Consider the following 17,411-nt stretch of genomic DNA (forward strand, 5'->3'; position numbering starts at 1 on the left):
AGCAGTAACTGCACACACGCAACCCTACAAGCAGCATCTCGACAAATCTCGAATTACAACATCCAATCGCATAACCCAAATTTTTGCATTTATGTATATGTAATATTTTTTTTTTTATTTTTTTTTTAGAGTAAAAAGGTTAAAGGGTAGAAAAATAATATTTCCATATTTTTAACCAAAGGTTATAACTAATCAAAGCATGTCCATGGGTGCAATAAAGGTAAACTATTTCACATGGATGAATTTATGGATGAAGATTAGATAGTTAGATAGCTCAGTTTAAAATGATGTTACTGAAACTAATAACTGGTAATTCAATAGGGATTGGAGCCAAGTATACCAACACCCTCAAATAATAACCTACCATTTCAATAATAATGTAAAATGTATTGAAGGAAGAAAAAAATATTTTTATATTTATAATTTTTCAATTAAGATTTTTTTATTATTTTATAATGCTGCAGTTATTGACACTTTCTAGGACTTATCAAACAAAATAAACATATTCATAATAATCTGACTCATATTGCATTAGATTATGAGACTTTTAAGGGTCTATCAAAAAATATCCCGTTTGCCAAATTTAAACCTTTCTTTCAGCCTTTAAAAAGATCCAGTTGAACTGCATTGGATATTCTGTTTCCTTAACTTGGTAATTCTGACTTAAATTGTACTAAAGTCCTGCATAAGTCCCAAAGTCTCTATTTAGGAGGGATAGGCCCTATTTTGGGACCATAACCCTCTTTCCACTTTTCTATCCAAATGTTTCTATTTTCCAGAAGCTCCATATTGTTGGCGTGTCTGAGTGTATAACAGAGCTCCACAACAATACGACTCACAGTAATGTGTCTTTAAATTACAATATGTACATTGTTCTGGTTCTAAATTATATTTTAATTGCTTAATTGTATAACTAAGTCACCTCAAATCCACCCAACTCCGCCACACCGCCGAACCCTAAAATTAATATGTACCTCTCTGTCCATTTGAAATGTTGGGGTGTATTTTCTTGTACATGCAAAATAATAATTTAAAAAAATAAAAAAATAAAATAGCCTTCTCACTGCATATGTACATACTACATGGCCCAAAACAAATAAATGTGCATTAATTTGTAATTTGCCATTATTGTGTTGTTATGGGTGTTATGCATTCTGAAATATGGTTGTATGTAAAAATAAATAAATAATAATAATAATATATATTATTTTTAATATGTTAATAAAATAATTAATATATTAAATAAAACTGTATTTTAGAGCTGCTGTGCAATACTCTGTAATAGCACCCTCCCTCCTGACTTTATAGAAATACAGGAGCATGCAGTGCTATTGATCAAACCAACTGCAGTGCTATGGAGTGTTCCTATCACAGATCTGATCTGGGGACACGTGCTGTCTGCGGGCGCCATCTTGAACGGCCCCAGCACAGTGTGCGCCTGGTCGCAAAAAAGCACGGCGACTCTCTTGCGCTCGCTAGTTGGAACACGCACGCGCGAACCATAACCTCACGAATACGCGGGGCGCGCAAATGACGTCACTGATATGATGGCCGACTGCTGGGTAATAAAAAAAAAACTAAACTTGAATTAGTTGAGAAAATTTAAAAGAAACAAAAAAAAAAAAAAACGGTTAGCCCTCTTCATCATTGATTTTTCTGTGTGTGTGGGTGTGCTCATATAGCTATTTATATTTAATAATGTACATGTAGCACTCCCAGGACTTGTTAACAATACATAACATTGTACTTTTATTAGCTCAAAAATAAAATATATATAAAAAAACAAAACAATTAAATATATATATATATATATGGTGTATATATACAAACACACACAAACATGTACATGGTTATGTGTGTATGTATGGATATATACTAATATATATTAGTACTTCACTGGTTTCTGTATTATTTCTTCATTAATTATGAGGCTATACACCTATTATTTAGTTGGACATATTACCATATTTAATGCCAGGGTGTTTTCTTCAGAATAATATTTAACCCCTTGTCATGATTCCATTTTATTCCAGAAGTTTGGTCCTTAAGGGGTTAAAATAAAAGAAAGGTAGGTCTAGGATAAAATAAGTCATTTTTTTTTATTTGGTTGGGTTTTTTTTTTTTGTTTTTGTTTTTGTTTCTTTGGGGAAAAAAATGTAATACAACGTCTTATGACTTTAGTGTCCCAATTAACCGAGATAAGGATGAAAAAAGAGAGAGAGATTAAAAGAAAGCATGTTTTGTTTTTATTATTCTTGCTAGATGCTCCTGAGCAGTGTATGACTAAGCAAATCCTGCTTTCTAGTGGTCATGCCTGCATCATTGCATTTTGTGAATGGCTGTACAGAAAGTACGTATGTTTGACCAGATGCTCAGTGAAGGATACACATAGTGGAATCTGTTTGTGTTGTTACCTAGAGATGGAATCCTTCCAGTAAGGGAATAGGTGATGCATAGACAAAGATTAGTGCAGTTCTCTGCTCTATGCCCTAGAGGCAACATTAAAATGAATAACTTTTGGGTTGGTTTGTTCTGCTGCGTTAATATTTTTTAATAGTCATTTGTGTTTTGAATTCTATTATATTCAGCAATGCTTACAAGAGAACCTCCTCTTAAGGTCACAGTTATTTTCATTGTATTTGCTTTTCCACCACTTACAATCTAACCTCTGTGCAAGTGCAGACACCTGCAGAGTTCAGTGTGCTGTGTAGGTTTTCTAAGATGCAAGGAGCATTATACATGCATTAAAGTGTGAAATCATGGCCTGGGATATACTGCAATTTTACAGAACTCTTAAAACGTATTATATGGTCTAAGGAGATGGTGATATAAGAAGAAAATAAATATTGCATAACACCTAGAGAGCAAGTAATGTGTGAATAAGATAATATTATCTACAGACAGACACAGTATATTTAGAAAGATTCACACATATATATTTATAAATAGATACAGAGAGACATTCACTTACACAAACACACAAATGTACAGGCAGTCATACACATATTAACATTTAAACATATGAAGCTCATTCATTGCAATACAATATTCTCCACATATATTGTATTGACCCATCAATCATATGGGTGTATTTGCTAAACAGCAAATTGTGGTGAGCTGACACTCGTCTTGAAAAATATTGGATAAGCTAGGCGAATTGAGAGAAGAAAATGCCAATTTAGCAAAATACTAGATTTATGCCAGCTCTGTTGCGTTGGCCTAAATACTGTAAGTCCAGGCACAAAACAAACTCACTATTTAGTGAATGCACCCCTACAGTAACACAGGTAGGATTTTTTACGAGGCTGCTATTAACAACTGTACAAAAGTGTCAATTGACAGTGCATACACAATTTGAATTCTGGTTAGTTAAGACATACATATTTTATTGCATTTACCAAAATAATATTTATTTAAAAAAAAAAAAAAAACAATAAAGTAAGTGCGATGTATCATCAAATGTAGGTTTCAAAAGACGAAGACAAAGGAGTGTAATATATTAAAGCCAAAAAAAATAGCAAAACAAAGAATATGATGCAAAATAAAAGAGAAACAAACAGGAGTCGCCTACACACTTAGAACAACTGAAAGTTATGTAAGTCTTTCCATTGTAGAACACGTGACTGCTGACTGTGAAATTCTATTCAATCACTAATACAATGGCATTGTTCATTTGGACGTGTTGTTCTGTAGTCTTGATGCAAAGGGGTTAACTAAATCAGGGATGCATATAATAAAGAACCCTGTTTTTGAGAAGAGGTCAAGAGGTGTATAAATATTTATCTACGTGTAGTTGCACGTAGTGCTTCACAGAGGAAGAATCTTTTTAGAAATCCCATTGCAAAATCCTATTCTTCTGAAAGGTTTGGCTATGGGTTTTTTTCCTGCCAAATTCCTACAATCAAATGTCACTCAAAACCCCTTTTTCCCATACAAAGTGTGTCTTGTTACAAGATAATTAAATCTGCACTTTGCACGTTAGACACTTGCTCTCAATGTGACTTTTCGTGTTTCCAAAATAAATAAAATCATCGAAATAAGCAAGTTGCAAGAACGAAACGAAGGCATTTTGCCAAATATATAAAAAAAAAGTTGTTTCAGAATTAATGCAATTAAAAGCAGCGGTGATTGTATCAAAGTCTTTTTTTTTTAAAGAAATTCTAAAACAATATTTGAAATTTCACATTTGAAAACAATCAATTTCTAATAAATGTCTTAAAACATACATCAAGCACCCGCCTCAGCCAGATAATGCATTACAACTAAACCGAAAGAATTATATGAAAACAATATTTTCTCAGTTAATCTTTAAAGTGTACTAGTCTTTATGAAAGATGTGCTCCAGTGATAGTTTTCAGAATATACATAACATAAACGTATATGTGATCTCTCACCCTTTCTCCATTCTGCCTGCTTAAACCGCAAGGTTTTGGGTGTTTTTTTTAAGCGAACAATGGCAGCGTGTTCAGCCAAAGATTCCCTCCAGATTACATGATGCTTTCAGTCCCTCCCAAACTTTTCCCTTAATGTTAAAGATTCTTATCAAGAAAAAAAAAAAAGAATGTTCTCCTTTAAAATCTGCATCTGTCTGCTGGCTACGTTGTATCTCACTTACCAAGTCCAGAGAAAAAGCAACCAAGGGTCCGAGAGCAAAAGTTGAACTGAGGCTGAAAGGCTGAAAGTTGGAGCTAGGCTTGTGGGGGAGACAGAGGGAGAGAGTGTATGTGAGAGAAAGAGAGAGAGAGAGCAGACGAGAGAGGGTGAGAGAGAGCTTCCTTCAATCCCACTGACCTACGACTCACATGCATTCAATTGTAGACCTCACCACAGCCACCTCACTAAACAAGCTCAACACCAGCCCTGGACTCCTCACAATATCTCATTTCAGCCACAGAGACATGCTTTTTATCAATGGATTTATTTACATATTTTTGAGACCACGATTAAAAATAATCAAAAACAATAATAATCAAAACAATTAAAAATAACATTAATGTTAACTATATCAATTCCTACATGTTCTCAGAATTGCCTTTTTTTAAATCTAAAAATGTGCTGTATGTCGCACATAATGTTGACATGAACTACTGACCGATTGTCTTTTATTTTTATATTCATTTTACACTCACTCTCCACTAGATGTGACTATATGTGCTGTATATTGTAAATGCAGACTACAGCCTTCATTTTGCTTTGCTGAAATACTTTCTGTCCCTTAGCTGATCATTAAGGAAATTGGGAAATACGACTGTAAAACTGTAAACACTATTGTTGGTATTATTGTTAGTGTAAATTATCTTCATTAAAAAAATGTGAAACTCTTAATTGAAATGTGAGTCCGCAACAATGTCATTTTTTCGATCCAGCCAGCTACGTTGTAATGAAATCGTATTGTGTTTTAAATATGGATACATTTTATACCAGTCAGTCACATTTTGTATGTTTTTCGACTTCCAGCAAAATAATGAAATTGTTTGTTTTCTGGGGAACCGAAATAGAAATGTTTTCATCTGAACCTTTTTATGCACAGAATAATATTTTGAGTTTGTGTATTTTGAGGATAACATAAAAAGATCAGACTGTAGATTTGTAATTTGTAAGAAGAGTATTAGAATTTCTCGTGGGAACTAAATTGTGCATACTAAATATATGTTTTATAAACAGCACAACGTACTACACATAGCAGTTCTTCACTGTGGAAGTGAGCTAGATACATGTCGGTCTGTAGTCTGTCGTAAATTTAAATGTAGGGATCTATTTACTAAACAGCGAGTTGTAGCGAGCAGACAATTGATTTTTTTTTTAAGAGTTAAACTAAAATACCCTAATTAAGAAAACAATAATAATTCTGCTTAGTTGTAAAACGTTTCGAACACTTGTAATTTGGCCTGCATTTTTCAAGTCGATTCTTGATTCACCCCAAATCACTGTTTAGCAAACTGGCCCTTTAACACTTTGATTGTGAAGTGCTTGTTTTTTTTATGATAATATTAGTGTACTTTTCTTTACTAACAAATCTGTAGCATGTACAATGTTATTCAGCTGTCCACAGTCAGTGTAATATTGTCACATGATTACAGTGCATCCCTATGTAGGTAAAGTTTTATTACACTTCTATCCTATTGCAGTAAGCAGCCACACTTACTATTGGGCAGAATTATCTTCAGTCGACAGGGCAAAGGCCTCATCTCGCAAACCAAACAGAGTTCCATCCATAATGTGTATGTGTTGGGGGGAGGTATTTATAATGCATATGTATTGTTAATGATTTGCTTATAGTTTAAATTATAGTGGTAATTTAATCTCTCTGTTCTACAGACATCAATAATTCTGTATCATATGCCCGTTCGTTTCCTCTCAATATTCTCAGTAATGATTATGTTTCGGCGTAAAAAAATAGTGGTTCTGTTCCAAAAATGCCAAGTTTATTTTGGATACGTTTCATGTTTAAAAACCCACTGCTGAAATTAGTTTCCTTGTAAACCGATCTATAGCCTTCACCAAAATATTTGTCATTATTTTTATAGAGAGAGAGAGAGAGAGAGAGAGAGAGAGAGAGAGAGAGAGAGAGAGAGAGAGAGTTGTGTTTACTTACAGATTTACATCAACAGACACATTTATATGTAATATATATATAAATGACCGATCGGAAAATAGAAATGTAGTATATATATATATATATATATATATATATATATATATATACACACACACATAACAGTAGCATGTGGCTAAAACAAAGATAAATGTTATTATGTTATTATGCACATGGATAATGAACACTGTCTTTCACACAGCACGTATATCTGTATTTGTATTATTAAGACTAGGGGGTGGAGGGGGGTGGGGGGGCATAGAATATCCTGTAACATTAGATTCCAACTTCCAATACATGTAAATACATTTATATACGTACATTTATATCCTGAGCCTTTAAGTGATTCCCAATGTTTACAATGGTTGGTAGTGGGTGATGGGGTTCGTCATACATATTCATCAGCACGTGGAGCCAGGGGATCAGATGTCCTGTACGGAGCATGCGCACAGCTATGTGACTTAGTCTAGGTTACCACTGACTCTAAAGTCTGACTTAATGCTGGGAGTGGCTATCTCAACGTCATAGTAAAATGAAGTGCGTGTGTGTATTCATACTTTTTTTTTTATTTATACACGCACACACATGCACCCTCAATACACACACATATGTGCATAAAAAATTACAAAAGCAAAACAAACCAGAAAATGACATTTCTACATTTCATTTGTTTTCCCTGGTAGTGTAATTAAGGAATAGTTCCTACTTATAAGTGTATTGTGTGAAGTACCATAACATTTCCTTACAGTGTTACAATCAGGTTATGAGTAAACACATGAAATAATATGAAAATCGATTTTATAGAGCACAGGGTGGCCTTGACGTTTAAAGTCTGTTTCATATAGTTTCTTTAGAGGTAGCAGTGATGACCTATCAGTATTTACATTTCATTATTATCATTTTTGATACTGTACATAAAATATGAGCCTAAGAGAATTCAGATGGTGGAACACAGTGCTATTCTATCCAAAAACACCTATTTTGATGTGTAAAATTGTTACTTGTTTTTAGTTGACGATCAACTAGTTTTGGGGGAGGGGGGGTTATTTTCTTCTTTTTGTCAAAATAGATGATATAGTTAAAAATTCTCCACCTGCGACTTACATTTGGCTTCTTTTCCAATCCAGGATTTTGTTTACATTTTTGAATGTTGTTTGCTCGCTACATCTGAACACTTAGTGGATTTGCCCCGTGAGTACTTGTTATTATAGAGGTAACAGTAGAAATGGGTCATTTTGATACATGTGCACATGAGATTGTCTGTTTCTTATTCTATTTTTTTATTTTATTAATGACTTCAGTGTATGTGTATATATATATATATACACACATACACGCCTGTATCTACAAATATCATCAGAATATCATCTCTCTATTTTGTGCATTTCCCAAATATAAATATATATATATATATATATATATATAGTGTAGTAATATATAGTATAGCTGGATATCAGTATAAATATATAACTGTATGAGGTGAATGTTATCTACAGCAAAACACCTCTAATAAAATGCATTTCTTCAGCTATACCTAGCTGCATGTTCTGTATCACTGTGTACAAAGCCACCATAGCAACACCAGTAGACTGCAGCCCTTGAACCAAACCATTTGCAGCTCGCTCTTCGGTTCCTGCTAAATAGTGTTGAACAACATATTTCACTGATAACATTCATGTATTTCAAAACCTAATAGCCCATGAAAGAAAAGTCTGAAATATACATCTCAAGAAGCAGACATTAAAGGTACAAGGAACAAAGTAATAGACTACATTTAAGTTAAAAGGGACATTTCCAATAACCTCAGTCATTAATATTGGTCTGTGAGATAGTATTTTCCAGACTACACAAAATGATGTTTCTAGGTAATTAGGTCATGTTTTGGCTGATAATTCGCTTTCTTTGTAACATGCCAAACAGGACTCATTGCTTGAGTGGAAATAAAAATGACTAAATGTAATATTAATATATTGGGGGAGGAGGAGGGGGTATTTTGCGGTGTCTTTTTATTTTACAATTTATTGTGCTACACAGGACCAATACACTAGGCTTAATAAAAAAATTAAAAAAAATAAAAAAAAATTACCAAAGGGCGAACTGTAGGGAGTTAGGAGTCGAATTGCAACATTCGGACTAAAATAACCGAGCGGGGTTAAAAAAAAAAAAAAAAAACTCCTGCTCTGTTGAAATAGTTATTATTTGCAACTAAACTATTTCGGCCTAAATTTGGAGAGTCGGTTGTCAGATTTCCACAGTTAGATCCATATCATTTTAATAATATTATAATATTACTTGCCAATGACGCACTAATAGTTAGGGATATCGATAAGATTTTAAACAATGTATTAAACTGTATTGCTTATGTTGTTTTCTTATAACCTAAGATTGTCAATATATATTGTTTGTCCTCTAAAGATATGTAAATCGGTGGCTCTTGATCTGATTCTAGGTGTCTGGCCGCCATCTATAATACGAGTCATTTCATAAATAAATGCACACAATTTCAGCAATGCCTTTAGATCTCCAATATGCTGTCTTAGAATACAAGTCGTATTTCCAAAGTTTGCAGACCTGAAAAAAGGTGGCGCTCTTGTTTTCAGAACCCATTATTGCTTCTTATCCTATACATCCTCTGCTTGACAGGAGAGGATGGTTGGCATACACAATCATTATTATTATTTAGGTGTCTGTAAATCCTTTCAACTAGATACGTCCTTGGCATCACTGATGAATGTGGCCGTGCTTCGCAAGAAATTTAATTCACAAGCATCTTCAGATTCAGACTTACAAAATACACTAAAATACCAGAGATTCGCCTCTCTATATACCATGCAGATTTCAACCTACATTCTGCTAAATTAAAATGGCAAGACAATAAAAGGCAGCAAAAAAACCTGCATCTTCACTCTGATGCCCTTTAACCTCTCTACTGGTCTGGTCATGTACAGTGACAGTGTTATGGGACACATCAGATGGAAATCTGAGAGGACTTTCGAAGTTCTGTAAATATTGCGATCTGTCTGGATGTTAGCCTACCCTGTATGCCTAATGGGGCGATAATGCAAGCTACATGGAAGAACAATGGCCACCACGATGGCTAGCAAGCGTAGCTAAGTTAGATAGAGGCGATCCAACCTGCAAATCTATCAAATTAAACAGCTAGGATGCAATCTGATTTAAAGAAAAAAAACGTTCTGCTACACTCATTAAGCACAAGCCATTTACATTTTTAATATTGCCTTCTCGTTTACAAATCTACTGTATCAACGCCAGTCAATGGAACGAATTTCTTAAGTAAATTAGAAATAAATAAAAGAGATAAGAAAGATAATCAACTTAATACAATTATTGTGCCTGGATTATATTTGGGTAAAAAGCCTGATAATAACACACTGAAAACCAGTAATGATAAGGACAAACATAATTGATCCAAATCTACAACACGATTAAGAGAAAATATATATTAAAAAAAAATAATAATAAAAAATACTGGTTTAAAAATCTGAATATGCATGATGCCTATTGATCCCTAGGAAGAGGAATGTATATTTCATTTATATAGCATAAAAGGAAATTAACTAATTAAGTATACAAAGGCTGTCATTAGGTTAGTGTGTAAATTGTATTGTTAATAAACTTTCTTATTATTTTTTTTTAATTTATTGTTCATGAAGACGTGTTTGCATTCACAGCTTAAGCACATTAATATTTATGTACCCTGTGTAATCTAGATCTTTGGATTTTATGGTTGTTATCTTTTTTTTTCTCTCTATAAAGGTCATTTAAATTATATTGCAACCGAAAATTTATTTCACAAATTTCGTTCTAAATATAATTACCCGCTATGGTAATGCCAGCAGGGATCCCTTCATACATCACGTTTATACCACTAAGGCTTACTTAGAGGTGGCATCAGGAAGTCTGATCTAACCTGATCACTAAAACCTAAGTTGAAGGATGCTTATTTATTGAAAAAGGATTCCTGCCACAGTGACTGAGATTTTTCAGAATCTTTAATAATGTACGAAATGTTACGAAACAGCTTTTGCAAACTAAAATTTACATACGAATGTTTCCTTTTTTTTTTTCTTTTTTTTTTTTTTCTATCCATAAATATTGAATATCTGTTAAACAGGTATAGCCGGCCTTGTACATGCGGATAAATATGAAAAAAAAAATGAATAACTATATACATTATGCTGTTTGTATTTGTCAAAAGCAATGGACAGATATAGGTTTTATCTTTTAATATCACTTTACATAAACAAAATGGAACAGTTTGACACGTTAATTCCAAGCGTGCACTGTACGAATTATTGACATGACATAAAACAACATTTTTACTGCACTAGTTGGACTGGACTGGAACATAGATTTGCACTTTATACAGAAAGCACACTTATACCAGTAATAGTCTGTTAGATGGACGCTTAGACTGTAATAATACAATGTATCTTTTTCACATTTTGGTACACATTCACTAGAAACATTCTGGAAATTCAAAGAAACTGAATTTCTTCTTCCCACTGTTCCCCTGAAACACATATATGCCATGACCACGATTCCACGTATCCCTTAGAGTTGTAATATAACTATTTACAAAATCAACAGTACATTTTAACTAATAATTCTGTATTTACAAGGAAAAAAAGGCTGCTGCCAGAGAAGACATGCAGATTGAGACCCCTAATTAGTGGTTCATTAAACCCTACACAGTTGGCATTTGGCCTGGCAACCTTATCTTCTCATGCATTCTAGAACCCCCGTTTAATGTGTGTTCTATCAAGCCTGAAGAAATAAAGAAGGTCTCTTTCTTCATTTAATTCGGTCCCGGGTCTATCGGCAGCTTTAGGATTTCATTCGAAGTGTTCATTAATCTGGAGTCTTTTTTTAAATATGTGTTTAAACGTACCATTCGTTAAAATTTGATGAGAGCGTGCTGTGACTGGACGTGTGATGTACTGCTGATGAAGAAGGGGAGAGGGAACTTGTGGTCTGGTTTTCTGAAGAAGGTGATACGATTGTTGGGGGTGTCGAAGATTCATAGCCTGAGCTTGCTGCTGGAGAAGGTTGAGACCCCTGGGAAGAAGATTCGTGGACCTTTAAAGGAGGGGGTGAAAAAAAAAGCATTTAAAAAAATGAATCTACAGGAATACACCAATCAACACAACCGGATTCTTACAAATCTGAGTTAACCCTTTAGTGGCAGTTTGGGTGAACAGAACTGTCTCTGAGCTCTGGGGTTAAATTTAGGCTAGGGAACAAAACGTGCATTTTCTGTACAATCGAACAGTGATTTCCCTAGTCTGTCTCATTAAATTTCACAGAGTACTTTAATTGCTGGGCGTACAGTGTTTGCTTATCTGAAAAAATAGGGTTTCAGCCACTGGGTGCATACAAAATGGGCAGTTGTATTGCCCTTAGTCTATTCACTGTATAATAGCAATTACATTTGTATCCAGGACACTGCATCCCAAATGCTAACTATACCTCCTGTGTCATGGGGACATAAAGAATCCAGACTGCAGAAGCATTCTTATTCTGTTTAACATATCTGTTATATCTTTCTTTGTATCACAAGCACAGAGCCTGACAAACAAAACTAGGATTCTCTCATAAAACTGAAATCCACACAAGTCTTCATCCCAATTGGTAAAGTGCCTTACTGCAAGGCAGGAGATATCTGCTTATCTTAAAGTGCTACCTAAGGTCCTTGTTCAATATGCACTTTCACTTTGGCAAATTCAGCATGCAAAACAGATAGTATCTTCACAGAACAAAGCAAATACAAAGCAGTCAGGGAAATTACCTTCATGTGTTTTCTGAGAGAGCTTGGATGGGTATAGGACTTGTCGCACATTTTACACAGATATGGCTTGTCTGATGTATGGACGTGCATGTGTTTTTTGCGGTCGCTACTATTTGCAAACCGTCTGTCACAGCCTTCAAATTCACACTTAAAAGGCTTCTCACCTATCACAAAAAATAAACAAAACAAAAGATATATAAAGGCATCACAACCCACTTCTGTCATATGGATCACAACTAATTTGCTTTTGCAATGAATTAACACAGCTAGTAAATAAAATGCATTTCATAAATAAAATGGACGCTGCTTTACATTTTAGAAACATTTTTTGCCAGATTATATAAATTACATCAAGCTTAATTACCCAAAGAGTGATCCTAAAACATTCTGAAAAGCTTTTACAATTTAAAAATAGTCTATAGATATTCTTAATATTACTGTTTACCATCGTCTTACTATTTCTAACAATTCAGAAAACCTAGCTCGTATGTATGTGTATAAATCTATATATTTGCTAAAAAAAAAACCACATTTCATTGTTTATAAAAATACACATAAAGAAAAACACTATCGCTACCCACGATTTAAACAGCAATAGCTATATCAGATCACATATTGTTTAGTAGCGATTCCCAAGATTTCTAATTCGCTGTAATAGCATAAATGTGATGGATGGCGTGACTAGATAACTCAATTTTTAAGACATATTTGTCAATTCGAGACAAAAATTGGTTAACAGAATATTTAGTACAGTTTCCGCACTAACATAATAAGGATTATCCACTGTTCAGCTGCAATTGACAGCTTGGCGTGATTTGTTTACGTTTACAAAGTAAATGTGTATTTTTTAAATCTAACTACCTTTTATTCCCTTAAAACGTTCCAATTGCACAAACACGTAAAATATATATTTTTAAACAGCGATTTTCGTTGCAACAGAATTAATGTTTTTTTTTTTTAGTTAAATGGAATAAATAAAATAAAATCACACCGCACAGATGGCCAAAAATCTATATATTATTACCCTTTATATATATATATATATATATATATATATATATATATATATAATTATTATTATTATTAATTTTTATATATATATATATATAATATACGAATATACATTGTAACTTCAATGTATTTAAAGAACGTTCGATCAGAATGTTTACTAGAAGCAATGCATGAGCAGTACGAGTACCTGTATGAGTTCTTTTGTGGATTTTGAGATTTTCTGATCTGGCGAATACTTTCCCACAGCCAGGGAAGGGACACGGGAAGGGTTTTTCACCTGTGTGGACCCTGATGTGGTTGACTAGTTTGTATTTGGCTTTGAAAGGTTTCCCCTCTCTGGAGCACTCCTCCCAGAAGCACACATGGTTGCTCTGTTCTGGTCCCCCTACATGCTCCACCGTGACATGGGTGACCAGCTCGTGCATGGTGCTGAAAGTTTTGTTGCAGGACTTTTTGGGGTTGGAGAGCTGCTCGGGCTCTATCCACTTGCAGATGAGTTCTTGCTTGATGGGCTGCCTCATGTAACGGAAGAAGGCCCCGGCTCCGTGGTGGGCAGCCATGTTCATGTTCATAGGGCCATAGCCGTGCAGCTGGCTGGAGGCATAGTGCTCAGACCTGGGGCTGGTCACCTGCCCGTACTGCTCCGGCCTGCCGTACATGTCTCCCGAGAAGCCCAGCCTCATCTGCCCGTTGACCACGTTGGGGGAAGCGTGGCTGGTGGCTTGCTCGTGGAGACCCGGGAAGATCAGGTGGCCCGCGGCATCAGTGTGGCCGTGGGGTCCTCCGAAGCCCCCTGCAGCCGATGCAAACAGGCTGTGCTGGGCGCTGGCCGCTTCCCCGAAGCCCCGGTTGCGAAACAGAAAGTCCCGGGTGGAGTTGAAGGCAGCGCTTGAGTACGAGCTGACATGGCCCGGGTGGTGGTGGTGATGACCCAGAGCGGCCGCAGCGTAGCCCGGAGCCTGAGAGGTGAAGGCGGTCTGGCCCGAGGTGAGGTCGTGGCTGCTCGGGTTGATCTTGAAGGCTCCCATGCTATCCGCGAAAGGGTTGATCCCCAGTCCCACTTCCCTGTCCGTAACATCTCCGGTGGAGTGGTGCCTAGAGGAGCCGAATGTAGTGACTCCTATGGCCGGATACTGAGGTCCTGCGTCCAGCAACATCTTTAGATCTTCCAGGCGCTACCTGTCTTGATGAGCTCCCCAGCCAAGGCTCCAGGCACACAATGGATGGGGCACAGCACTGGCACAGGCGGGCACGATCAATGATACTTCTTCTTTTACATGGGGAGGGGGTGGGACGACAAGATCTCAACAATGGCGCAAGAAACTTGCTTGGATGGTCACATCTAGCAGCTCTGAGCACAGGTTGGAAGCAGCACAAACAGTTCTAGAATTCCAGCATAGGAATTGTTTGTTGTTTTGGAATTTTTTGTTTTGTTGGGGTTTTTGTTGTTTGGGTTTTGGTTGTATTTAGTTTTGTATTTAATTAAAAGATGTTTCCATCCACTTCTTCCTCAAAACTATGTCTCTTTCACTCTTTCTGTCTCCCTCTGTTTAAAAAAAAAATGGTGAAGCGCAAATCATGCACAATATTGTCTTTTGCGGTTGATCTTCCTGGGGAGAAACTTTCACCTCCTCAGCCGGGCGTTGAGCTGGAGACTGATAGCGGCAATCATTCCTGCAGATAAATGAATTGAAAGGACGACTCAGTCCCCCCTTGATGAATGGGAGGAGTGGGCGGAGTCACGTGCGAATGGACGTCAGCGCCTATTGGTCCTCGCCCTCTCCCCCTTCACCCCTGCCTCTCCAACTAAGGTCTCCCTGAACACCAGGCCACCTCTGATTGGTCCTTTCCACTCATCAATCCCAGGTATTGTGAGGCAGGCTGACACTGCTCATGACTAACAATGTTTTTTAGGAGTAGAAACTTTTTACCCCCCCACCCCCCCCCCCCCGCCCAAATTCTACAGGAGAGAGAAAAAGAAAAAAAATCAGCCAAGATCCCAGTTTCTTCATTTCTCCACATCTTATTTTTTTTTTTCTTCAATCCTCCTTGATCTACACTCCTTTATTCCTCAGAATACACAGCTACTAAGCGGGCTTTTGAAATCCTTATATCCCCATAGCCACTGCAAGATCTCTCACTCTGTCTCCCTCTCTCTCTCTCCCTCTCTCTCTCTCTCTCTCTCCTAAAATGCCCACCCTCAGTCTGAAACCTCTGTTCTCTTTAACCATTTCCAGGCAAGTGGATTCTCAGGATAACACAGTCATTTTGTGTTCTTAGCCCATGTATTCAGTACCCATCACAACACAGGTGGGTGGAAACAATTCTGACTTTCTTTTTCATTCTCTCTCTTTTTTATTTTGACTGTCTATTTGATCTGCTGTTATACATTTATAATTACCTTTATAATTAAATATATATTTTTAACTGCAAGGTCCCTTATTGGGCTGAAGTATTTGACTTTATTGTGATAGACAGATAGAAGATAGATAGATGATAGATAGATAGACAGATGATAGATAGATAGATAGACAGATGATAGATAGATAGATAGATAGATAGATAGATAGATAGATAGATAGATAGATAGATAGATAGATAGATACTTACTAGAATTCATATCCTGTCTAAATGGGCCAGTGTAAATTTCATGACATTCAGACTCTTTTTTTTTTTTTTAGTTCACAAATCAGTCACCCTCGTCACAGTTATTGAAATTCCTCAACTTGCCACACCAGGACGGTGAAAAAGCAGGCGGTGTCTTTGTTAGTGACCGAGCTTTTGATCGCCAGAGAAAATGTACTTACCCTCAGATGAGTGCACAGAAAAAGAACTTACACTCCCTTTGATTTACTCAGGAAAATGTAGACATTTTGATTCAGTGCAAACATACAACACTTGGTTGTTTTCTAGATGCAACCCTCCATTAACCTGTCTATCCCCCCCAGTTTAAAGTCTATAGAATTACTGACCATACTTTCTTTTTGTCCTCTACAAAGGGAGCTCCAACAATACATTAAAATCATTGGAGAATGGTGTGACGATGGGCTCTGCATACATTGCCCCCTTTGAGCCTTCAAATTTAACACAGTTGCCAAATAATATTCCCGAAAATGTATCTCCACACATATTTTCTATTTACATTTATACCTGCAAAAAATACATGTATGCAACAATAAAATGGGGACCTTTCATTTAGACCCTGTTTTGCATATTCATTAGATGTAATTATTCTCTAGTAATGAAAACATTAAGAGCTAAACCGTAGATCGGAATCGTTCCATTTATCCTTTGTTAGCTATTTCAATGGCCCTTTTTGGAGCTATATTTACGCCACTAAGTCTCTCTGCTTGACAAAAGGGACCTTAGCCCATCTTTTCAAAAGGAATACTTGTAAATAGCGGAGTGCAGGTAGCATTTTAATTAAAATAGAACTGCTCTTAGTTAGCACATTTTAATCGTAATAAGCTAAAGACTGCGAAAAAGCTCTCAGATACGAACTAAATGGTCTTTAGATTTAATGTTCTGTTTGTGTATCTGTATACTGCATGCTGTATTTTAGGTGTACATAATATTTTTTTGTAAAAAAAAAAATACAAAATAATAATAATAATAATAATAATAATAATAGTACATACTTGCAAATGCTTCTCAGTAAAGGCTAAAGCCATGCACTCCCAGGACTGTGCGATAGACTGGCATACAGGTAGATGCACTTAGTCTCATTTACTACACTCCATTCCAGACAAATAAGCCAATATTGCACCCCTGCCCAGTTATGTGCTATGAAGATGTGCATAGATTATAAGGAGAGTAAGGTGACGTTTGTTTTTGTGCTAATATAAGGGTAGTGGGAAGATCCAGCTCAGCTTTCTGAAAGTCGATACAGATATTTAGGGAATGTGTTTAAACCTACAAAAAGTGTCTGTATTTAAAAAAAAAAAAAGTTGTGGGTTGCAGAAGTTATCAAGTGGGATTTGCAGAGCTCTCTGCAGG

The 17,411-nt window shown here is 36.0% G+C and overlaps 1 protein-coding gene and 1 long non-coding RNA gene across 2 annotated transcripts in view; both read right to left on the reverse strand.

The window, feature by feature from the left end:
• Nucleotides 1-4,824, reverse strand: part of LOC134585563 (uncharacterized) — a 70,295-nt gene extending 65,471 nt beyond the window's left edge. Inside the window, exon 1 of the long non-coding RNA XR_010086528.1 lies at nt 4,616-4,824. This is a non-coding gene — a long non-coding RNA (uncharacterized LOC134585563). The remainder of the gene's footprint in view (nt 1-4,615) is intronic.
• A 6,003-nt stretch (nt 4,825-10,827) lies between these two features.
• Nucleotides 10,828-15,186, reverse strand: ZIC1 (Zic family member 1). Its single transcript, XM_063442486.1, has 3 exons — nt 13,603-15,186; nt 12,405-12,568; nt 10,828-11,695 (listed from the first exon to the last, which is right to left on the reverse strand). The coding sequence occupies exons 1-3, from the start codon at nt 14,570-14,572 to the stop codon at nt 11,498-11,500; spliced, it is 1,332 nt and encodes a 443-aa protein (XP_063298556.1). The 5' UTR covers nt 14,573-15,186; the 3' UTR covers nt 10,828-11,497.
• Between the last annotated feature and the right edge of the window lie 2,225 nt (nt 15,187-17,411).

This window comes from Pelobates fuscus, chromosome 2, assembly GCF_036172605.1.
Source record: "Pelobates fuscus isolate aPelFus1 chromosome 2, aPelFus1.pri, whole genome shotgun sequence".
NCBI lineage: Eukaryota > Metazoa > Chordata > Amphibia > Anura > Pelobatidae > Pelobates > Pelobates fuscus.